At 47.4% G+C, this 24,504-nt stretch overlaps 1 protein-coding gene across 2 annotated transcripts; it reads right to left on the bottom strand.

Annotated features, from left to right (window-relative positions):
• Window positions 1-1,538: 1,538 nt before the first annotated feature.
• ORMDL2 (ORMDL sphingolipid biosynthesis regulator 2) lies at window positions 1,539-21,988 on the bottom strand. Of its 2 annotated transcripts, none has more exons than XM_073552232.1 (4): window positions 21,834-21,988; window positions 16,354-16,528; window positions 13,540-13,691; window positions 1,539-4,619 (listed from the first exon to the last, which is right to left on the bottom strand). In XM_073552232.1, the coding sequence occupies exons 2-4, from the start codon at window positions 16,525-16,527 to the stop codon at window positions 4,484-4,486; spliced, it is 462 nt and encodes a 153-aa protein (XP_073408333.1). In that variant the 5' UTR covers window position 16,528; window positions 21,834-21,988; the 3' UTR covers window positions 1,539-4,483. The 2 variants fall into 2 exon arrangements, with proteins under 2 accessions (XP_073408333.1, XP_073408332.1); XM_073552231.1 differs by lacking the exon at window positions 21,834-21,988 and adding an exon at window positions 21,535-21,660.
• Window positions 21,989-24,504: the final 2,516 nt, after the last annotated feature.

Here is a 24,504-nt window from a genome sequence, read left to right as displayed (position 1 = left end):
AGGACCATATGTGTAGACTCTGGTGCATTAGATTTCTGCCCTTTGGTCAATACTGGTATTATTGCCAGCTTCTGGAGACCTAGTAGTCATTAAAATGAGCTGTATCCAAGAAGTATCATTTCTCCTTGCGTCGGTCAGACGCCTCTGACAGCCAAGCCAGATCTCACACTTTGCACTGACGAGGGGCAGTACCCCAAAACACAGTGTCTGCAAATTGAGATTCTGGCTTGGCTTTTATCCAAAGTCATGTAACAAGGCTCGTTAAAGGGTCGACATTGACTCTTAGGATTGCTACTTCGAATTGGTGGCACTAGAGTTCTAGTCGTCTTCCTCTCTGAAGAGACAATTTTGCATAATTTAAAATGAGCTGGTAATGCAATAATAAACTGGCTGTACATGGCGTGGTGAACATGTGGGACTAGAAGACTGGTACAGTCTCCAGACAAGACTGCGTCCCTAGTAGTAGAGGATACTTTTCCTTTGTTAACACTTGGGCTGCATTCACACAGCTAAGCTGCACATTTATAGCCATTATTCGTTCAGATGCCATCATGAAAAACTCTCAAGACATTTTTGTGAAATACCAGGGCTGTGGAGTCGGTAAGGCCTGTTTCACACTTCCGTTTTTTCAAATCCGTCAAAATCCGTTGTTTTCCGTAAAAAAACGGATCCGCCATTTTTTGCAGGATCCTTTTTTTTGTCCCATAGACTTCCATTACGGTTACCGCGGATCCGTCAAAAAAACGGATCCGTTTTTTAAAAAAACGGATCCGTTTGCATCAGTTTCCGTCAAAAAAACGGAAACGGATCCGTTTGGCGGACACAAAAACGGAAGTGTGAAACAGGCCTAAGCCAAGCCTCCGACTCCACAGCCCTGGGAAACTCATCTGATTTTTGCCCTAAATTTAGCCAAAAATCCCAAAACGACTGTGTGAATGCAGCCAAAGGGTTTAGTGAGACAATTTTTATTTTTTTCACATACAATAAACAGTCCTAGCTTCATCAGTGATTTTGCTCAATGTCTTGGGTTTCATCAATTTTTCTGAGAAAGGTTGAACAGTGAAAGAGACTGAAGTCTCACGCCCAACGGTCAATCAAATGTGCATGGAATTCTGTCTAGACACTCCCTGGCAAGAAATCGCCGAGGAGAGAGTTGAAATCCAACTGGTTTTACCTGTCTGGTCCTTTTTGTTCTTGGGGGAAAATGAGCTGCTGCCCAAGGAGTCTTCTTACTGAGAACATGTTTATATGAAGGGGTGACTGAAGAGATTTCTGTGCCGGCCGGGCTTGATTAAGTCTCTATTTTTCTGCCTTCTCTATTTCATGATATGTACTGAGTGATCCTTAGCAATTGCTGCAGGTAACAATTTGTTGAAGTCTCTTTTTTGTTCATAAACTGCCATGCTGCAGATTTAGCATGGTCACCACAGGTCATTTCTGCAGTGTATGGATGAGACCTACCAAAAACCTGCAAATCTTTACAAGAACTCCAGTGTGAGCATACCCACAGTGTGCAGAAAATGATAAATCCATTGCACTTATTGTCTGTTTTGAATTTATTTGCATACAATGTCAGAACATGATTTCTGAAATATACATTATAAACACACACAGATCAAGCTTAAAGTGACAATCAACAAAAAAGTAAAACCTTTGGTCTCCAGTTCTGCCAAGTGCTGTATCTAAGGGCAACCTACTACAAAGATTTTCTCCTAACTTTGCATGCAGCTGCTCGATGATGCCTAATCGCTATGTATATTGTGCCCTCATTTTGGTTAGTTACTTGCAATAGTTCTAGATTAGTGTTGTATTTTCATAAGCAAATTTTTAGTCTGATCTCCTCCTAGATTTTTTTTTTGTTATTGGTATTGCCTCTTACTGCTTACAACATGTAAACCTGTCATTTGGAAGAGACTTTTCTAGTTAAAGGGACTCTGGCAGCACAGAATGACTGTTGAAACAAAGTACACGTGAGTGGTGCTCCATGGAGGAGTCAAACATTTATATACACCTTCACACCTGCTTGTTTTCTCCTCGATCTCTGCCCCCATAAAGCCAGAGCTGTCAATCAAAGAGGGGTGGAGATAGAGGGGAAACCAAGCAGGTGGGAAGGTGTATATAAATGATAGACCCTGCCGTGAAGCACCAAGTGGCAGTACTTGGTTTCAACAGTCATTCTGTGCTGACAGATAACCCATAACTGACATCTGTTTTGGGCAATGGACATACAAATCCAACACAAGTCTAAGTTTCATTGATGTGACTTCAGAGAGAGGCTATTATTACACTGCTTTAAGATGGCCACAACACTTGGACCCCAAGCTTCTACCCAATTGACTTCAGTTTGGTGGCGCGTGTTGCTGTAAGGCAGCTGGAGTGTGAATCCAGCCTAACTGATGGCAACTACAAATTTCAAGCTTGCTACAAACATAATTTACACTTTATTTTTTTAAAGATATTCTCTCTTTCAACAGCTCCTTGGAACACATTTTTAGTGATGAGTGACAGGGCTCGCTACTCAAGTTTGCATCGGGTGCTTGAGTTCCTGCCCTGTATGTTTTTCGCTGTTAGACAGCCCTCCAAAAAAACAACATGGAGATTGCCTGCCATACACAAACAATCCACACATGTTTTTTTTTTTTTGTGTCTAACAGTTTCAAAACATGGGCAGAGACTTAAGCTATGTGCCCACGTATGCAGAAAATTTCTGCATGAAAACCAGACTCCTTTCCAGAAAACGCTCGTATTTTCTACACGTCCCCAGTCTCATAGAAAATAGCTAAAAACGCAGATTTTCCCGCAAAATTAATGAGCATGCTGCATTTTTTACCATGTTTTTTTTCCCCGAAAAATAAAACATCAATATGCACAAAAAGTGCAGAATGCAATAAAATGAATGGGATGCTTTTAAGCGTTATTGCTGGTAAAAACGCTTGTGTGCATACAGCCTACGCAGGTCACTCGCGAACCCTCGATAGGCGGTGCATACCCGAGCACTCGATGCAAACTAGAGTATTGAGCACTTTCTCTCATCACTAATTGTCTAAAGTAGCTGCCAAAGTCATAGAAAATATCCAGAGCACTGTACAAGAAGTGATTCTGCATGGGCAGCTAAGTAAAGCCACCAGTGTCCATATTTTATAGTCCATGTAGAATCTGTACTTTTTCCCTGCCATGACCAAAGCTACAGCTGTTTGCATGCTGCTGGATAGGGGGGTCAAATAATGTGGTCTAACTGGGCCAGCGATCCACACAACTATGGAATTTCAGAAAGCTGGCTATATATTTGTGTGAGCTCCAGCCTGCTTCTTTCTGACATATGCTATGATTTCTACACTGTGTAGTTCCTTAGGAACTTTACTTAATCACCTATATCATACATTACTGTTATTTAAGGGGTTTTCCACTAAAACTGTTACAGAAGACATGCATTGTCTTCCATTTAGTTGTAATGCTGCCTTAAGCTTATGATCTGAGTAATGAGACTTACACACTTCAGGAAAAAGCCACCTGATCTCAGTATAGTGTGAACAAGAAACAAATCCAATCCTGGTTTCTTGTTAAAAAAAAAAAAACAAAGAAATTAGAACGATGCTGAACCAATAATGCAACGTCTACATGAGGCTCACTAGATATGTATACTCAGTACCCTACGAGCACAGCATTAAACTGTGTAATTCATGTGACCGCATTCAATATTCACTAACCTACAGCCATACAGAGAAGCGTTCACAGTTACACTTGGGTGTACTGCATCAGGAACACCATTAGTATATGAAAAGGTACTGACAGTAGAACACTACACATGAATAGCCCATGGGTGTCACCCTATGTGCCCATTGCTTGGATAGGAGCACGCTGCATTTATAACAGCAGATATTGATCAGATGACGCCCTAATATCCAACACTGCCTTAACCAAGAATGTCATCTTGTGATAATGTCAGGAGTGACTATGAGATGTCATCCTGGTTATGGGAACGTGTGCTCATTGCTGCCATTTTCTGGATTTTTCTTTATTTCCATAAATTCTTTACATCACTGTGCAAAACAAAGCGGTCCAAACTAATTTTAATGAAAATTAAAAGGGAAAACACATTTAATACTTAACATAAGGGACTGCTGATGTACAGCAATGGTATTTCTCCTGTGGGTGCAGCACAGTCCATATACATTACTTTGAGCACCACAGTATTTCAGAACAGATTACCATGTGCCCTTATGTTTACTTAATTTAAACCAATTAAATGCCCCCCCCCCATCCCTCACTCAAATTGTCATTTTTTTTTCCATAAGTTGTGTGTATCCTTATTTGATTATCCTATCTGAATCTTGAAGCATCACAGTATAAACACATGTAGGATGGGAAACTTCTCACACAACATACAGCCTGGTCTCTTCAGCTCCATAATGAGAATAATGTCCCCATATTTGATCATGCAGAACATGAATCGTGTGACAGGCAGCATTCTCATCTGACAACTTCAGTATTTATTTATCCCAAATATTCGTACTCCATGGAATTGTGGGAGTTTGGGAAGGAGGACACTGAGCAGTGACAAGGTGTTGATAAAGAAATGGACAGCATCGTATTTGGTGTAGAAGCTGGCAAGGAGGTATCTGGAGGAGAGAAAACACAAGAATCGATCACTTAGACAATTTCTACTTCAAGATCTCACATCAATAACATTCTGTAAAATGAAAGTAGGAAAGATCTTTCCTAGACTGGCCATGCACTCACCGTCCCATATGTTTAGAATAAGTTCAGATATTTCTGTACATACAGTGGCCGAGCCTTTAGGCTGATATTCAATTCTAAATGGTTGCAAGATTACAGCCTTTATATACAGGCCAACAATTTTTCAGCACAGCCCCTGTTCACTAAGGTGCCGGATGGGCCAACTATTTCAGCTGATGAAAGCCTGAAAATCATCCTTGTCACCCCCATGAAAAAAAAAAAAAAAATATTGTGGTGGAGAGCTGACAGAACAGCAGTAACATGTTCTCCAGCTTGCAACTGCATGACAATGATACAAGTTTGAGTTATCCCGTAACTTACTAATCACTTTGGGTCTGACTGCTGGGACACCCAGAGATCCCAAGAACAAACTTTGGAACCCGGGAACATAGCTCTGCAGAGCCCAGTCTTGAATGGGGCCAAGGTCTAAAAGCTCAATCTCCACTCCATTATCTTTGGGACTGCAGGAGAAAGCTGAGCAAAGTGCAGGGGAAATACTTACAACTCTATAGAAAATGAATGGAGCAAAGTTTGGGCATGCATACCTCCATGCCATTTAACAGTTCTGGAGCCTATTTGTATCACAGCGAGTCTGATGGCAGGGCTTGTAGACCGTTTCTTTCTTTAGAGCACCACTCCAGTGTTTTTATTGCAGTGCTAGAATGATGCCACTAAACTATGTTCTCTGACTTAGTCTAAGGGCTCATACTCACTTTCGCATGAAAACCCGCCACTGCCGCCAGCACTGGGACCGAAGCTGTACCGTCTAAGAGCCCTAACCACATCCAGGGTGTGGAGGGCCTTTTCAACGCGATGAACTGGTGCCGGACAGAAGGAAGGCAAAACAATTTCCTCGTTGAGATGAAAGGAACACAAGACTTTAGGCAGGAAAGACGGGGACGTCCTCAGAACTGCCTTGTCCTGATGAAAATTCAGGAACAGAGGATGGCAGGACAGGGCCGCCAATTCCGAAACTCGTCTGATTGAAGTAATTGCCACTAGAAAGATCACCTTCCAAGAGAGATCAGTTAGTGGCACGTCCTGCAGTGGTTCAAAAGGGGCTTCCTGTAAAGCTCCGAGAACGAAGTTAAAGGTCCCATGATTCCAATGGTCTTTTATAGGGAGGCGCCACATGGGAAACTCCCTGAATGAACGTCTTCACCTGCAATTTGGTGGCAATTTTGCGTAGGAATAGAACTGACAAAGCTGAAATTTGGCCTTTGAGCGAGCTAAGCGTGAGGCCTGACTCTAGTCTGGATTGTAGGAATTCCAATATGGAAGGGATGGAGAGCACCAAAGGGGATCGACCATGGTCCTTGCACCACGAGAAAAAGATCTTCAGGTGCGGTGATAAATACGCATGGACACGGGCTTCCTAGCCCTAATCATGGTGGAGATCACCTCGTGAGAGAAACCAGCTTAGGCTAAAATCCAGGATTCAACTGCCACACCGTCAAAGACAGGGCCCCAGCGTTCTGGTGGTAAATCCGTCCCTGTGAGAGTACATCCATGCGATCTGAAAGTCACCAGGGAACGTTGGCGATAAGATGGACTAGTTATGCGTACTATGCCCGGCGCGGCCAATCTGGAGCGACTAGGATCACTGGTACCCCCTCTGCTCTGATTTTCTTGACCCTTGGAAGCAAGGGAAGAGGGGAAAAATGTAAAGGGAGTCGAAACCGGTGCAATGGCAGAACTAGGGCGTCTGCTCCGATGGTGCATGGATCGCGCAATGAATCGAGGAACTTTGTTGTTTAGTCTTGAGGCCATGAGATCCACATCCGGAGTCCCCCAGCGATGGCAAATCTGCTGAAAAACTTCCAGATGGAGCGACCACTGTCCTGAGGCAAGGCCCTGGCGACTGAGAAAATCCGCCGCCCAATTTTCTACCCCCGGGATGTGGATTGCCGAGATGGGCAAATGGTTGGTCTTGGCCCAATGGAGGATGTGACTCACTTTGTGCATGGCCATCCTGCTCTGAGTACCCCCCTGACGGTTGATATACGCCACAGCCGTAGTGTTGTCGGATTGGATCCTGACGGGGTGACCTGCGAGGAGATGGTGGAAACTCAGTAGGGCTAATCTGATTGCTCGTATCTCCAAGATGTTGATGGGGAGACGTGACTCTTGAATTGAACAACGACCCTGTGCCGTGTGGTGGCAAAAACCGCGCCCCAGCCAAGAAGACTTGTGTTGGTAGTCACCACCAACCATCGCACTGGGAGAAAGGACTTCCCTGATTCAGGGAGGATTTCAGTGTCCACCACCTTAGGGTTTGTCTGACCCGCAGGGACAGAAGGAACCGATGGTCCAGGGAGAATGGGTTCTTGTCCCAAGTCAACAGCAGCACATGTTGTAAAGGGCGGAGATGAAACTGAGAATGGGACCACTTCTGTCGCTGCTAACATCCTTCCGAGAACCCTCATGCTGAAATGTATGGAGTGAGAAACTGGTCGGGAAAGAGTCCACGCTCCCTGTTGTAAGGCTCGTGCCTTTTCTGGAGGGAGATTGACCAACCCGCGGGAAGTGTCCAAGATCATTCCCAAAAAGGAAACATGCTGAGCCGATGCCAGAGAAGACTTCTCGAAGTTTATCTTCCAACCGAGGCAAGAAAGTGTATTTACTGTGATGTCTACGGATTCCTCGCAGGCTGGAAGGGACAGACCCTTGATCAGTAGGTCGTCCAGATACGGAAGTACCACCACTCCCTGAGCGTGAAGAATGGCCATGACAGCCGCTTGGGTAAAGACTCTGGGGGTGGTGGCGAGTACGAAAGGCAAGACAACAAACTGGAAGTGTTCTTCTTGAGTTGCGAAGCGCAGGAACTGCTGATGCGATGGACAAATTGGGATGTGAAGGTAAGCATCCTTTATCAAAGGATGCTAGGCACTCTCCACTTTCCCTGGAGGCGACGACTGAACGGAGAGATTCCATTCTGAATCACTGTACCTTGACAAACTGATTTAACAGCTTGATGTCCAGTATGGGATGCATCGTACCGTCCTTCTTTGGAACCACAAAAAGGTTTGAGTTAAAGCCCTTGAACCTTTCGTCTTGTGGGACCGGAATGATGACTCCGTCCCTTTGCAGCGCATGAACAGCCCGAAGGAAGGATGTTGTCTTTGTCTTGGGAGGTGAGGACCGGAAAAAACCTGTCGGGGGAGGGGAGAAAATTCTATTTTGCATCTGGAGGACACCAGCTCCCTGACCCACTCGTCGTGGACGACCGCGAGCCAGGTCTGGGTGATTGAAAGTAGACGACCGCCTACTTTGTCGGTGTCCGCCGGATACCACAACAAGTCATTATGTAGAGGATCTATGGGATTTGGTTCCCCTAGATCCAGATGCCCTTGGCCTGGGTTTCCAAGAGCGGTTAGGTCTGTATGAGACCTGGGAACCTCTGTCTACACGCGGGGACTGACCTGATCCAGAAGAGAAGGTTGTGGAGGACCAACTGGAATTGTTGCGAAAAGGTCGAAAACTAGTCGGCTGTTGATTCCGAAACAGCCACACTGGCCTTTGTTGGGGAAGAAATTTACTCTTCCCCTGGTAGTGTCAGAAATGAGTTGATCCAGTTTCTCTCCAAATAGACGACCGGTTTGATAAGGCAGAGAAGTCAACGATCTTTTGGAAGTGGAATCCGCCTGCCAGTCGTGGAGCCATTGTGACGAGCGTCAGCTTACGCCGAGTCGTTTTTCTTCTTAGAGTGGACCCTCTGGGCCGCTGCATGCACCCACCCACCTAGGGCGAGCTGACCTAGTGAGAACCCACCCCCTGTACAGGGAGTGTCAGGGGCAAGACCAAGGGGGCGAGCCACCACGGCAGCTGGACCAGACGGCCGGCTCAGGGAGACACTATTGAGTGTCTGGCAACAGGACGAACAGGATATGAAACATAAGTGAGGTCACAGTTTCTTCAGCAAACGTGGTTACACACTTTAATCAGATACAAGACAAAACAGAGAATCAGATGCAGCGCACAAACGGTGAGGCAAAAAACAGAGCATCAGATGCAGGGCACAAAACGGTGAAACACGGCAAGGTGCGTGCAAGGGCACGCCAAATGTTCCAGACATAACACGTGCAGAAAACATACCGGAGTCCAGGGCCGGGTACGTGTTAGGGATCACACCAGAGTTCCTAGGAGGGATGCGTGCTAGGACACGCTAGAGTCCAAGACAAGGTGCGTGCTCGGAGACACGCCAGAGTCCAAGGCAGAGTGCGTGCAAGAAGACACACTAGGGTCCAAGGCGGGTGCGAAGGCATCGGACTCCGGATGACTGGCAAGGACTGACAGGATCCAGACATCAGAATGTAGGCATCTGGTTCCGGACCTCTGACAGCGGTCGGCAGGCTTCGGGAATCCGGCAGATAAACCAGGATACGAGGCAGGGTGCGTGCCAGAACACGCCAGGGTCAGGTACAAGGACGGAGGCCTGCGCGTGAGAGGAACACGCCAGGGACAGGTACAAGGACGGAGGTCTGCACGTGCAGAGGGACACGCCAGGGGCAGGTACAAGGACGGAGGCCTGTGCGTGCAGAGGGCACGCCAGGGAGAGGTACAAGGACGGAGGCCTGCGCATGTAGTGGGACACGCCAGGGACAGGGTTCGAGAACAGGGTTAGGGCCTGTACGTGCAAGAGGGCACGACAGGGTACATGGCAAGGCCTGCATGTATTGTACAGAAACACGGGGGAGGTATGCCAAGGGGCAGGCGAGGACCTGCGCGTGCTATAGAAAGCACGTAGAGCACAGTGCAGAAACAGCGTGAAGTGCAAGGAAGCACAGAGAGCACTGACTAGCTGATCGGTCTGCAGCACTGACAGGCGGGCAAGACTCCAACGAACCCAGCTGAGGCATAGCAGGCGACACAGCTGTCACTGACAGACGAGCACGGCTGAGGCACAAACAGGCGGGCACGGCTGAGTCACAAGCAGGAGGCTAGGAAGGCCAGGCGCATGCAAAGAGCACACGAAGCAACAAGACAAGGCAAAGCAAGAAACAAGGCAGAGCTAGACAGAATACGGAACATGGAGCGGAACATAAGCAGAAACACAGAATCAGGTCAGAACGGAACAGAGCTAGCAGCGGAGCGTAGGCCGAAGCCCAGAGCCGGGCCAAGGCAGGGCCTTGGGACTAGACATAGAAATGTGCAAGAGAGCACAAAAGGCAAGAGAGGAGGAATGGTGCGTGTGCCAGGAGGCACTACAGAGCACCATAGGTAGAGAGCGAGGCAGAACAAGCAAAGACCGAGAACATAGGAAGGAACACAAGGCAGAGCATAGCGAAGGCAAGACTTGGCAGAACCAGGCAAGGCAGAGAACAACGGAAGGACAACAATTCCAAGCAGGACAAGGACGAAACATGGCACAACGGACAAACATAAGACAAGGCACAGGATAAGAGACGGAGTACAAGCACGGAGCGTGTGCTGAGACGCACGACAGGGCAGAGTGCAGGGGCACAGAATACAGGGAGCGACCCAGCAGCCATGCAGGGAAGCAACACAATACTCAGGCCCTGACCATAGGGAGGGGCGGTCTGATATAGCACCATAGCACCAGTACTTCAGGGTCAAGACCAGGGAGGGACTTTGGGTTCAGATCCTCCAGGATCATAGAGAGCATCACTAGAACAGCCTGGGTAGAACCATAGAGCAGATCACATGATCAGGAGTTCCAGGAATACAGCGGATTGCAGAACCAGAGCAGGTCTGACACATAGGAAAGGTACATGATCAGGGGTTTCCAGGAATACAGCAGATTGCAGAACAAGAGCAGGGCTGACACATAGGAAAGGTCACATGATCAGGGGTTTCCAGGAATACAGCGGATTGCAGAGTCAGACAGAGATGGATGGTTACCCAGCAATAGCGTGCAGCCATGAGGTAAGGTGCGCGTGCACACTGCTCCAGGCAACTTGCGGCATAACAGACATGGCGGACATGACACAGGCATGGCCCTTCTAATGGAGACTGCATTTGCGGCTGCCTGTGCAGCGCAATTGGCAGCATCTAAAGAAGCACCCACTACAAAATCTTCTGCGTGAACTGACTGGCGACGCTGGCTGCCTCTGGGGGACGACTGATATCCTGGATAGCAGTCACTATCACCTCTGCCCAGCGGCCACAGCCTTAGCCACCCAAATCGCCGCGAAAGATGGAAAGAGTGCCACTCCAGAAGTTTCAAAAACTGAGCGAGCAAGATAGTCAATCTGATGATCAGAGGGGTTTTTGACTGAAGAACCTTCAGAAACAGGAGCGTTTTGGAAGCAAGACGCGATATAGGAGGATCCACAGAAGGAGACTGTAACCAGTCCTTCATTAGTTCTGGAGCAAAAGGGTATTTAGCCTCAATAGGCTTTTGACCTGAGAACAGTTTATGTGGCTGTTTCTGTCTCTGGACAATGCCTTTAAACTGGATGGCTGGCAAATACCCTGCGCACACGTTTAGTCTTTTTAAAAGATACAACGTGTTCCGGAGCGGGGATATTCTCCTCGTCCAACTTCAGAATCCTGTTGACTGACTCTATAGGAGAAACAAGCGACTCTTGGTCATTTGGGGGGTTCTGAAGTACTGACATGTCAGACTCGTATTCAGAGTAATGTTCGCTGCGAACATTGGGAGAGGGAGAGCAAAGAGACAGAACTCGCAGATGCTGAAGTGCGAGGGTGACTGGGGGACGCGTCATGAGTCCGCTTTCTAGAGACCTGACCATCCCTTGAACGAGTACGGCCCCTGCTGGTGGACGGTTCCCGGCCGTCGCCAGAGCCCTCTTCGGTTAGCGAAGGCACGTTTTGACTTAAAGAGGAGTCCCGGAGGGAGTCTATAGCCTTGGTCAGTGACTCCACAGACCGTGACAGGGACGCAGCCCACTCAGGGGGACTAAAATCAGAAGGCCCGATGGTAGCGACGGCGTTTGAGCACAAGCCGGGTCGCAATCCGTGGATAACGGATTAGTTTGGGCACTGGGCAAGGCAGTCTTGCAAGTGGCACAAGAGGTAAAGAACGCAGTGTGCTTCTTAGTAGCCCTTTTGGCCTCCTTAGATTGAGACATAGTGCCCCTGAAAGGGTTACAGGCAGAGCCTGGGCTGCAGATGATGTGAATGTGCATAGAAGGGGTTAAGCTTTCTTCTGAAGGCAAATGCAGCTTACCCACGGTCCAGATGCTGTGTCCCCAGGAGGAATAGCAGTGGCCCTGCAGCGTCGCCAGTTGCTGTCAGTCAGTGCACGCACCCCCGCAACTATCACAAAGCAGGCTGAGGTGAAAAAGACATTCCCCCCCCCCCCCGAGACTGGCAAAGCGCTTCTCGTACAGAGCTAGAAGCGTTGGATGTGGGCGGCGGCGCTAACGGTGGGCGGCGCTATGTAAATTGCGGCCTAGTCGGCCGAAAAGCCGGGGACTAAATTTCTGTGCCTACCCGTGCGGAGCGCCGGGTGAAGGAGAGCGGGGGGCCACGACGGGGCGCCAAGGTACCGCCGCAGACACTAGGTCAGCGCTTCTCCCAGGGACCAAGATCCGACCCCATACCTCCAATCCGGTGCTCACGCAGGCTGTCCAGGACCCAGCCTGCAGATCTCATCCTCCCGGGCGATGCAGCAGAGCCGGAGATTTCTTAAAGGGGTATACCTCAATCGATCCTCCCTATAGGCAGGGGGATGGACAGGCCATGGGGCTGATTCAGGGCATCCGAAGCGCTCCTCAAGTATTCTCCGTTCGCTTGCCCTCTTATCCGTGCGGGGAGATCGGGACCATGAAGGAACCGTCGCCCAAAAGAATCAGGTATGCCCCAGTCGTCGCAGGAGAGGGTACGGGGAGGTATACTCCACCTTCTCGCCTGTAGTTGGTTCGGGGGAGAGCAGACCCTTGAAAGGAATCCGCCGCCCCCTTCACTCCGTTAATTAAAAAATAAAAATTTACAGAAAAAATTCAAAAATGGAAAATAAAAACGGTGGGGTCTGAAGCCAGACCCAAGTGCCTCCTACAGACACTAAGCAAGAACTGGGGAAATTTCAGCCAGCGAGAGGGTGTATACTGTAGAGGAGGAGTTAACTTTTTTCTGTGTTCACTTAGTGTCCTAGTGGCAAGCAGCATAACACCCATGGTCCTGTGTCCCCCAATGAGGCACAGGAGAAAAACAGTTTAGAGGATAAAGGTTACCAAGCCTACGTACCATCAGAATCTACTCACTGATGTGACTGATAACTCATTCTACAGACACTGTAGAAACCAAAGGGTGTCCATATCCTTCAAGGGTTATCTTCTATAAATTTGGAATATGTAATTAATCAGGACTATTTCTTATGAAACACCAGCTTAGTTCAGCTGAAAGTGTCCACTAAAAGCTGTTAAAAAACATGGTCTGCCACAGTAACAATTACCATACAGAACCTGCAGAACCTGCTCCACGAAGGATGTGAAACCAGCTGTATAATCATGTTGCATACTCCATTCAGTGTGTCTCCAAAGGAGGATTACATAAATTACAATATTCAGGCAAGGTTTACAATTCTAATAGGTTTAAACAGCGACAAGTCTATGAATCATAGCCCTTAGGCTATGTCCATACACAACAGGTCATTTCCATATTGATGTGACACTATAGTGGTGGCAATTCCCTGCTGTGGTCTTGTGATGGAATGACAATATGGCCAACATGTCATGAAATCCAGATCTAAAACTGCAAAATACCAATTTTGAATTGGCTGATATACAAAACATAATAAAGGGCATTTAAAGAATTGTAATTGTTTACTTGGCAAGGGAGGAAAAGTCAGAAATATAATGTGTTGTGAATACTTACAAAACAATCGGCGTTATAGTGAGAAACTTGCGAGAAGAAGTAAATTGGAGGCCATAGTCCATCTGCTCCCAATGAGTAAGGAGTCGAGCTTTACCCTGATCAGGGGTTTCAAATGGGGTGCCTTTCACTGTGTGCAGGAACAGGTACATGACCTGTAGTGTAAGTCACAGAAAAGGAGATTATACTTGAGCCATATACACTATATGAACATTTATAACACAGTGCTACTCCCTTATTATCCCAGAATGTCTACAACTGAGTTTAGATAGTTCACCCAAAGGGTACCTGCCAACGATCAGGAAATAGCATATTTTCGCATTTCCGCAGCAGATAATTGACAAAATCCTATCCAATGTGCTTGTATCACTGAATGCAGATTTTTGGACACAGTGCAGGTTAGCTGCATCCAAAACGCTGCTATTCCTGATCATAGGCACGTACCCTAAGGCTACATATCCACGATGAGTTTGGTATAAACCAGTTTGAAATGTTGTAAATTTTTTTGGTTCACCTTTAAGCTGCGGCCAATTCTAACACCTTTTTTTTTTAAAAAAAAAGTGGAGTGTAGGAGTTTCTGAGGCAAAGCCTAACGCAGCCAATAAACTGACTTAGGACCTAGTGCGCTCCCCCTCCATATACACCTTTGACAAAGATTGGCTGAACCTGCCGATATTGATGAGTTTGATAGACAATCTGTGTATGGGGCCTTAGGGAACTGATCGTCGAGCAGATGTAAATAGGGTATGTCTGACTCTGAATTGCCAATAGCTTTGTTCCCCAGGAGATAAACGGTCACCAGACATGTAGGTTGATGGCTTTGTCATACAGAACACAGGAGTGCTCTTGTACAGGGTAGAGATGGCTGTTTTTTTTTTCTTGTACATAAATGGCTGTCTAACACAGGGTTCCCCAACTCCAGTCCTCAAAGCCCACCAACAGATCATGTTTTCAGGATTCCCTTTGTATTGCACAGGTGAAGCAATTATCACTTGAGCAATACTAAGGAAATCCTGAAAACATGATCTGTTGGTGGGCCTTGAGGACTGGAGTTGGGGAACCCTGGTCTAACAGACAACTGGCCAAAGCATCGTTTGGCTGACAGTCATCTAATGTATAAGCCCGGTTTAAGTTCACATGCAGTGTATGCATGGTTCATGTATGACAACATTTCAAATTTGAATTCAAATATATTTCTATACTAGCTGAAGAGCCTGGCGCTGCCCGGGCATAGTAACTAACTACGATTAGTTATAACAAATTATAATGATATATATATATATCTATATAAAGCTGAGTGTAGAGCCCCGCCCACTCTGCATAGCCACATTCACTATAATATCCCACATCATCCCGTCAGCCAGAGCTACCGGACTACTACCCATAATATCCCACATCATCCCGTCAGCCAGAGCCACTGGACAACTACCCCTAATATCCCACATCGTCCCATCAGCCAGAGCCACCGGACTGCTACTCCTAATATCCCACATCATCCCATCAGCCAGAGCTACTGGACTGCTACTCCAAATATCCCACATCATCCCATCAGCCAGAGCTACCGGACTACTACCCCTAATATCCCACATCAGCCAGAGACACCGGACAACTACCACTAATATCCCACATCATCCCATCAGCCTGGGGTCAGAACCAGAGCGCTGAGTGGAACGGTCCTATCTTCCATACTGGGGATCCCTTTAAGAGAGACCTGGCGTCATAACCAGAGCGCTGAGTGGATTTGCCCTGACTTCCATACCAATGATCCCTTTAATAGAAGCCTGGGGTGAGAATCAGCGCTGAGGGATTTACCCTAACTTCCATACCGAAGATCCCTTTAAGAGAGGCCTTGGGCCAGTAACAAAGCGCAGAGTGGATCTGCCCTCACTTCGGGACCAAGGATCCCTTTAAGAGGGGACTTGGGTCAAAACCACAGTGCTGAGTGGATTTGCCCTAACTTCTATAGCAGAAATCCCTTTAAGAGAGCCTGGGATCAGAACCAGAGCGCTGAGTGTATTTGCCCTGACTTGCATGCCAATGATCCCTTTAATTGAACCCTGTGGTCAGAATCAGAGTGCTGAGGGATTTGCCCTAACTTCCATACAGGAGATCCCTTTAAGAGAGCCTGGGGTCAGTACCAGAGCATTTGAAGGCAATTGCCCTGACTTCCATACCGGAGATCCCTTTAAGAAAGGCCTGGGGTCAGTACCAAAGCGCAGAGTGGATTTGCCCTAAATTCCATACTAATGATCCCTTTAAAAGACCCTGGGGTCAGAACCACAAAGCTGAGTGGAACGGTCCTAACTTCCATACCGGGGATCCCTTTAAGAGAGGCCTGGGGTCAGAACCAAAGTGCTGGATGGATTTGCTCTGACGTACATACCAATGACCCTTTAAGACGGAAGATGCGCCTATGGGATGGAGGATGTGTGATGGGTATATTGGCACGGGAGGGGGGGGATTCATTTCTGTCATGTGCTCTCTGCTCCTTTCTGGGGGCAGACAATGGCTGGGAGCTTATGTTCCCAGGGATGCTAGATTTCTCCCACCATGTCAGTGTCTGCTGAGGTGTTGTCAAGTGGGAAAACCTGCTAATAGCAACCAATCACAGCTCAGCTTCTTTTAACCAGCTCTGGTGAAATGAGAGATGCTTAGTGATTGGTTGCAAGGAAAACTGTTGCTCATAGCAACCAATCACAGCTCAACTTCTTTTTAACAGCTCTGGTGAAATGAAAGATGCTTCGTGATTGGTTGGTGATACACATTCATTTTTATATATAGAGATTACTCACACTATGACTACGCTATGCAACTTACCAGATTGTGAATAACATTAGTCAGGGTCCAGACCACAGGAACGCTGAAGAAGGGAAAGCTCAAAAGGATGATGTGAAGAAATCCTACAAGAATGATGTAGGCCAGCCATATCCCTCGACTATTCAGCACCCGTGTATTGGGATTCACCTCACTATGCGCCACCCCAACATTCATCCTAGAAGACAAAAATACATTTTTACATGCAAATGGAAACTGGGAGACGTTCCTGTAACCACAGATTCCCACCTGTGTAATAACTGGAGTATAGAAAATGAATGTATGTGCCGGCTCTCAGTCTTATTAGCAAATAGTTTAATATTTAATCATTTATAACAAGTGAAAATTTAAAATAGCCTGCAGGCATAAAAGAACAAATCACTGATCAAAAACACCGTATATTACATATAAAAGAAATGTAAAAATAGAATCCAGAGAAATGTACGCATGGTTTATATGTTTTGTATGTAATATACCGTGCTTTTGAGCAGTGATTTGGCATTTTATGCCAGTAGGCTATTTTGAATTTTCACTTGTTATTTTAATGATCAACTATTAAGCAAGCAGAAAATTGATAACATCAGGGACAGTTTTGGTCAACAACCCCCAGAGCCCTTCCTCCCGACTTCCCAGCCCTCCACCTTCAAAACCAACTTCTCCACCATTACAGAAGATCGACTCTCCACTCTACTCTCAAGATCACATCTCACCACCTGTGCACTCGACCCGATCCCATCCCACTTCATCCCAAACCTCACCACAGTCTTCATCCCAACCCTAACCCATCTCTTCAACCTATCACTAACAACTGGTGTTTTCCCCTCAAGCTTTAAACATGCCTCCATCACACCTATCCTCAAAAAGCCCTCTCTTGACCCATCCTCTGTATCTAGCTATCGCCCTATATCACTTCTCCCATACGCCTCCAAGCTACTGGAACAACACGTCTACCTTGAACTGTCCTCCCATCTCTCTTCTTGCTCCCTCTTCGACCGCTTACAATCTGGCTTCCGGTCACACCACTCCACTGAAACTGCCCTTACTAAGGTCACCAATGACCTCTTAACTGCCAAGAGCAAGCGACACTACTCTGTCCTCCTCCTCCTGGACCTGTCGGCTGCCTTTGACACAGTGGACCATTCCCTATTATTACAGACCCTCTCATCCCTCGGCATCACAGACTTGGCCCTCTCCTGGATCTCATCATACCTAACAGACCGGACATTCAGCGTCTCCCACTCACACACCACCTCCTCACCTCGCCCCCTTATCTGTCGGAGTCCCACAAGGTTCAGTCCTTGGGCCCCTGCTGTTCTCTATTTACACCTTTGGCCTGGGACAGCTCATAGAATCTCATGGCTTTCAGTATCATCTTTATGCTGATGACACACAGATCTACATCTCTGGACCAGATATCACCTCCCTACTAACCAGAATCCCTCAATGTCTGTCCACTATTTCATCCTTCTTCTCCACTAGATATCTGAAACTCAACATGGACAAAACAGAATTCATCATCTTTCCCCCATCTCACGTGACCCCCCCTACGAACCTATCAATTACAGTAAATGACTGCCCACTCTCCCCAGTCCCACAAGCTCGCTGCCTCGGAGTAATCCTTGACGCTGATCTCTCCTTCAAACCACATATCCAAACCCTTTCCACTTCCTGCCGACTTCAACTCAAAAATATTTCACGCATCCGTTCATTCCTCACCCAAGAATCTGCAAAAACCCTAGTCCATGCCCTCATCATCTCTCGCCTTGACTACTGCAACCTCATGCTCTGTGGCCTCCCCTCAAACACTCTCGCACCCCTCCAATCTATTCTAAACTCTGCTGCCCGACTAATCCACCTGTCCCCCCGCTATTCCCCAGCTTCTCCCCTCTGTCAATCCCTTCACTGGCTCCCAATTGCCCAGAGACTCCATTACAAAACCCTAACCATGACATACAAAGCCATCCACAACTTGTCTCCTCCGTTTGTTTCTTGCACCCATTGGAGGAGAAGCATTGTGCTGCACCTGTGTGGACCATCAGAAAGGCTTCCACCATCAAAATACACCTTTCACTGTGGAGTCTTCCCGGTTGTGGGCTGATCATTGTGGCTTCGCCTGCTGGAGCCAATGGTGATCAAGCTACTGAGATGTGCATGTTTCCCTGTAAAGTACATTATTGCTAAACATAAAGTCACTCTTTTTGCAGATCTCATTTTTGACATTTAGACCACCCCCACCCCATCACATTTTATTACATATATTATGCGAAAAAGAAAAAAATTTTTTAGTTACAAATTCTTACCAGTCTTCAATTTGAAACTTGCATGTATTGCAATACGTGGCACACTGTTCAATATGGGTCAGTGTCAACCTCGACATCAGTCTGTCTCCTCAGTCTTCACACCCTCCTGTCCTCTGCTGTAGGGACTCGAACATATTATCCGGGCACACCCAAGATACTCAGGTAACACCCGAGCATGCTCGAATAAGGCTAGTTTCACACTAGCGTTTATTCGATGCAGCGCACGGCCGCCGCTAAGCCCTGCCCCCTCCCGGCTCCCTGCCCGCCCCATCCGGTCATCACCGCCTACTATCGCGCATGGACGCTTGTGATCTGCGCACCCTATCTTTAGAATAGGGTGCGCAGATCGTGCCCTGGCCGTGCGCTAGTAGGATTTTGGCGTGCGCTGCGCACTTTTGAAGGTGCGCCGTGCGCGCCGAAATGCAACATGCTGCGTTCGGCGCACCTTCAAAAGTGCGCAGCGCACGCCAAAATCCTACTAGCGCACGGCCAGCGCATCCTATGCTAAAGATAGGGTGCGCAGATCGCAAGCGTCCATGTGCGATAGTAGGCGGTGATGACCAGATGGGGCGGGCAGGGAGCCGGCAGGGGGCGGGGCTTAGCGGCGCCGTGCGCTGCGTCGAATAAACGCTAGTGCGAAACTAACCTTACACTTTATCTGAGCACGTTCGCTCATCACTAGATATATGATCAGAATGGAGCTAAAATTCACATTTAATTAAAAACTGGAGGGACTGAAGCCTGAGCCAAAAAAGAAGTTGGCTGTTGGGATTGACAGTGAAGCGCAATGAGCAGCTTGCAATGTATTGTAACACATGCAGCAGCAGTCCAACATTCCCATGTATTACCACATGTAAGGCACAGCTGCTCTCTGGGTAAAGGGGCATTGTTGTTCTAGGAATTCAATAAGGGTCGGATATAAGTTGATGCCATTAATAAAGATTGCAAAATTCCTAGGAAACCACCTTTAAAAAGGTTTGACCAGGAGGAGGACATATGGACATTGTAAGCACAAACCATCAATTTATATTCCTGGAATTGACCTTTAAACCTTTTAACAGGGCTCCAGCCGTCTATATAGGCAATATACTGATATTTTGAGACATACATTGCGGTTCTCTATTAGGGCACGTGCCCACTGGCAGGAATTGCTGTGGTTTTGACGTTGCGTATTTATGAAGTGTTAAAAAGGCCACGGCCAAATGTTACAGCATAGTGGATGGGATTCTAGAAATCCCATGTCCACTGTGCGCCTCCGTGCACCTGCGGATCACCCACAGAAAATGACAGGCGGAGCAGGTCTGTCTAGGAGCCGCAGCATGTCAATTTCTCGGGGGGAGACGCCTGAAATTTCAACAATAGAATGTATTGGATGTTGTGAATCCGCACGGGTCAGTGAACGCATGCGGATTTACCTGCTTGACTGTAACGCTGCCTCTTCCCGATCATGGGAACGTACCCCTAGGACTTTATATTGGAAGATCTGTGAGAGTAGAAAGGGATGCCTGTTTCTTTTTTTATTTGTCTAGACCACAATAGTAAAGTATCCATACTAACAAGGTCCTAGGGCCCACAGAGTTGAATTTCACATATTGAAAGGGGTTATCCGGTCACGAGAGGTTGATGATCTTATTTACTGTAGTCACAACAGCCACAAACTATGGATCAAAAATCAAAATCATACACTACTGCATACCACAACAAAATGATACCTTTTTTCTTCCTTCACAATCCCCCCTACCCGTAAAAAAAAAAGTCAATAAATCATATGTACTCCAAAATAGTAGCCCATAAAAACGACGTATAGCATAAAATCAAGCGCTGGAATGGCTAGATCAGAGGGGGGAGAAATATGTGACACAAAGATGCCTTTTTGTTTCCCATAAAACACTTTAGGCTGAGTGCAGACGGAGTTTTGAGCCCTGCGGATTTTTCCGTGCAGAATGGAAGAAAACCGCAGGTCAAATGACCTGCATTTTTCACGCGGTTTTCATGCGGTTTTTGTGCGGTTTTCCCCCTGCGGATTTGGTGACAGGGGAGATAGAAAACCGCACAAAAGAAGTAACATGCTGCGGATTTTGTACCGCAGGAAAACCGCGCGGAAAAATCTGCAGCGTCTGCACAGCGTTTTTTTTTTCCATTCATTTTAAAGGTACTGTACATCACAATGCGGATATGCAGCGTTTCTGCGCGGTAAAATCCGCTGCAAATCTGCATCGTGTGCACACAGCCTTAAATTACCAAAAGTAAAACAAAAGAAATTAGAAAAACCTACACATTCGGTATTGCAGCATTCATATCGAACCATACAGGAATGCTAACTTGATATTTTGCATTTTATGATAAATGTAAAACAACAAAAGCAAAACTGCTGGAGGGGAAGAAAATACATCTCCGGACAAGTTCTATAGTGATGGGATTATTATTAAAAAAGTACTTCGGTCATTCATCAAACAGGGCTGGTCCATAGAGCGGACCTGAGCATCTCCTTAGTTTCTCCAGATTCTGGAATGTTACATCATCTGGGGACTAGTGCCGTGTAGTCCTCCATATTCATGAGCTCAGCATAACCCCGCCCCCACCACTGATTGGCAGCTGTTTGCGCACACTGTACATGGGCAGAGAGCGGCCGATCAGTGGTGTGATCAGAGATATACTGAGCTCAGCACTCAGAGCACTGCTAGATCTGTAGCGGAGAAAACAGCGATTTTAGCCCAGTAAGTGACACATTGCTGGAATCAGGGTCTCTGTCCCTATACTATGCTGCTCCCATATGGAGGTAAACAAACAGATTCCCATTAAGGGTTAACGTCAATGGACAGTGATCACATCTAAGATGCATCTGCGTGTTATCCTGGGACGCTACGTGTGCACGATTACATACATTCCAGCGTGCTATCAGGCGGATTGTGGGGCGATACCATGAATGGCTGCTTCCAGAGAACAGAATGCCGACTACTGCACAGCACATAACGCGGCTGCCATAGGCCGAGCGCTCTGGGACTGTGCTGCGCTCACACAATGGAGCAGGAAGCAGCCATATTGCTCACTCAACCCAACCGAGAAAACGCATCACTGTGAGCGAACGTCATCAGCGACCCAGGCGACAACCGCCGTCATATAAAGGCCCATGTAGCCGTGAGTAGCTCACTCCCACTGCGGATCACCGTTTGCAGCAGTCACCTGTAGCTGGGGCCTCCGCCTGTCACCGGTCTCCAGGAAACGCCGCCACTTCCGGTAGGAATGTGCCCGGGGCGGAGCCAACATTAGTCATGTGTCGTTCGTGAACGATCCGATACAAAGAGCCGGCTCCCTGCTGTGAACGAAATGAGCCGGCTCTGCAGGGTGAATGAGCCGTTTTTTTTTTTCTGGCGCCTGGAAGCAGTGAATCCTGACTGTGACTCATCTGGGGGGAGGAGCGGTCAGGAGAGGAGGAGATGTGAATAAATGCACGTGAGTTAACCCTTCAGTCCCAAATATATCCTGCCAGTTCCTCCATGGCGTATATGGTGTGTGACTAAGAGGAGGAACGCAGCACATTGTCATCATCATCATCTGCAATGAGCTGTGCGTTAATGCAGCCCCTCCATAGAATATATGGCAACCCCCTCATAGGATATAATGCAGCCCCCATAGAATATAATAAATATAATACAGCCCCCCCATATTATATAACACAGCCTCCCCTTATAGAATATAATGTAAAATGTACCCCCATGGTATAAACACTATGCAGCTGTGTTATAGCCCAGCAACACATGGTATACAACCCACCATGGTATATAGCCCCCCCAGCATGGTATGATACAGCCCAGCATGGTATATAGCCCCCCAGCATGGTATAATACAGCCCAGCATGGTATATAGCCCCCCCAGCATGGTATATAGCCCCCCCAGCATGGTATATAGCCCCCCCAGCATGGTATATAGCCCCCCCAGCATGGTATAATACAGCCCAGCATGGTATATAGCCCCCCCAGCATGGTATACTACAGCCCAGCATGGTATATAGCCCCCCCCAGCATGGTACGATACAGCCCAGCATGGTATATAGTTCCCCCCCAGCATGGTATAATACAGCCCAGCATGGTATATAGCCCCCCCCAGCATGGTACGATACAGCCCAGCATGATATATAGCCCCGCCAGCATGGTATATAGTTCCCCCCAGCATGGTATAATACAGCCCAGCATGGTATATAGCCCCCCCAGCATGGTATAATACAGCCCAGCATGGTATATAGCCCCCCCAGCATGGTATACTACAGCCCAGCATGGTATATAGCCCCCCCCCAGCATGGTACGATACAGCCCAGCATGGTATATAGTTCCCCCCCAGCATGGTATAATACAGCCCAGCATGGTATATAGCCCCCCCCAGCATGGTACGATACAGCCCAGCATGGTATATAGCCCCGCCAGCATGGTATATAGCCCCCCAGCATGGTATAATACAGCCCAGCATGGTATATAGCCCCCCATCATTGTATATAGCCCCCTAGCATGGTATAATACAGCGCAGCTTGGTATATAGCCCCCCCAGCATGGTATAATACAGCCCAGCATGGTATATAGCCCCCCATCATTGTATATAGCCCCCTAGCATGGTATAATACAGCACAGCTTGGTATATAGCCCCCTAGCATGGTATAATACAGCACAGCTTGGTATATAGCCCCCCCAGCATGGTATAATACAGGCCAGCATGGTATATAGCCCCCCATCATTGTATATAGCCCCCTAGCATGGTATAATACAGCCCAGCATGGTATATAGCCCCCCCCAGCATGGTATAATACAGGCCAGCATGGTATATAGCCCCCCATCATTGTATATTATTATTATTATTATTATTATTATTATTTATTGTTATAGCGCCATTTATTCCATGGCGCTTTACATGTGAGGAGGGGTATACATAAAAACAAGTACAATAATCTTAAACAATACAAGTCATAACTGGTACAGGAGGAGAGAGGACCCTGCCCGCAAGGGCTCACAATCTTCAAGGGATGGGTGGTAATACAGTAGGCGAGGGTAGAGCTGGTCGTGCAGCGGTTTGGTCGATCGGTGGTTACTGCAGGTTATAGGCTTGTCGGAAGAGGTGGGTCTTCAGGCTCTTTTTGAAGGTTTCGATGGTAGGTGAGAGTCTGATATGATGTGGTAGAGAGTTCCAGAGTAGGGGTGATGCGCGAGAGAAATCTTGTATGCGATTGTGGGAAGAGGAGATGAGGGGAGTAGAGAAGGAGATCTTGTGAGGATCGGAGGTTGCGTGCAGGAAAGTACCGGGAGACGAGGTCACAGATGTATGGAGGAGACAAGTTGTGGATGGCTTTGTATGTCATGGTTAGGGTTTTGTAATGGAGTCTCTGGGCAATTGGGAGCCAGTGAAGGGATTGACAGAGGGGAGAAGCTGGGGAATAGCGGGGGGACAGGTGGATTAGTCGGGCAGCAGAGTTTAGAATAGATTGGAGGGGTGCGAGAGTGTTTGAGGGGAGGCCACAGAGCATGAGGTTGCAGTAGTCAAGGCGAGAGATGATGAGGGCATGGACTAGGGTTTTTGCAGATTCTTGGGTGAGGAATGAACGGATGCGTGAAATATTTTTGAGTTGAAGTCGGCATGAAGTGGAAAGGGTTTGGATATGTGGTTTGAAGGAGAGATCAGCGTCAAGGATTACTCCGAGGCAGCGAGCTTGTGGGACTAGGGAGAATGGGCAGTCATTTACTGTAATTGATAGGTTCGTAGGGGGGGTCGCGTGAGATGGGGGAAAGATGATGAATTCTGTTTTGTCCATGTTGAGTTTCAGATATCTAGTGGAGAAGGATGAAATAGTGGACAGACATTGAGGGATTCT

This window comes from Dendrobates tinctorius, unplaced genomic scaffold (genome assembly GCF_039654945.1).
Source record: "Dendrobates tinctorius isolate UK_male_01 unplaced genomic scaffold, ASM3965494v1 ptg000187l, whole genome shotgun sequence".
Classification (NCBI taxonomy): Eukaryota; Metazoa; Chordata; class Amphibia; order Anura; family Dendrobatidae; genus Dendrobates; species Dendrobates tinctorius.
The sequence above is the reverse complement of the archived record's forward strand: the minus strand, read 5'-3'. Positions and strand labels throughout refer to the sequence as shown.

Bases quoted from the DNA above. Each gene is read 5' to 3' on its own strand.
- ORMDL2 (XM_073552231.1), bottom strand. The intron at 13,692-16,353 runs GTAAGTTGCATA...CTTACACTACAG, and splicing joins CTAATGTTATTCACAATCTG to GTCATGTACCTGTTCCTGCA. The intron at 4,620-13,539 runs GTAAGTATTCAC...TCTCTCCTCCAG, and splicing joins ACTATAACGCCGATTGTTTT to ATACCTCCTTGCCAGCTTCT.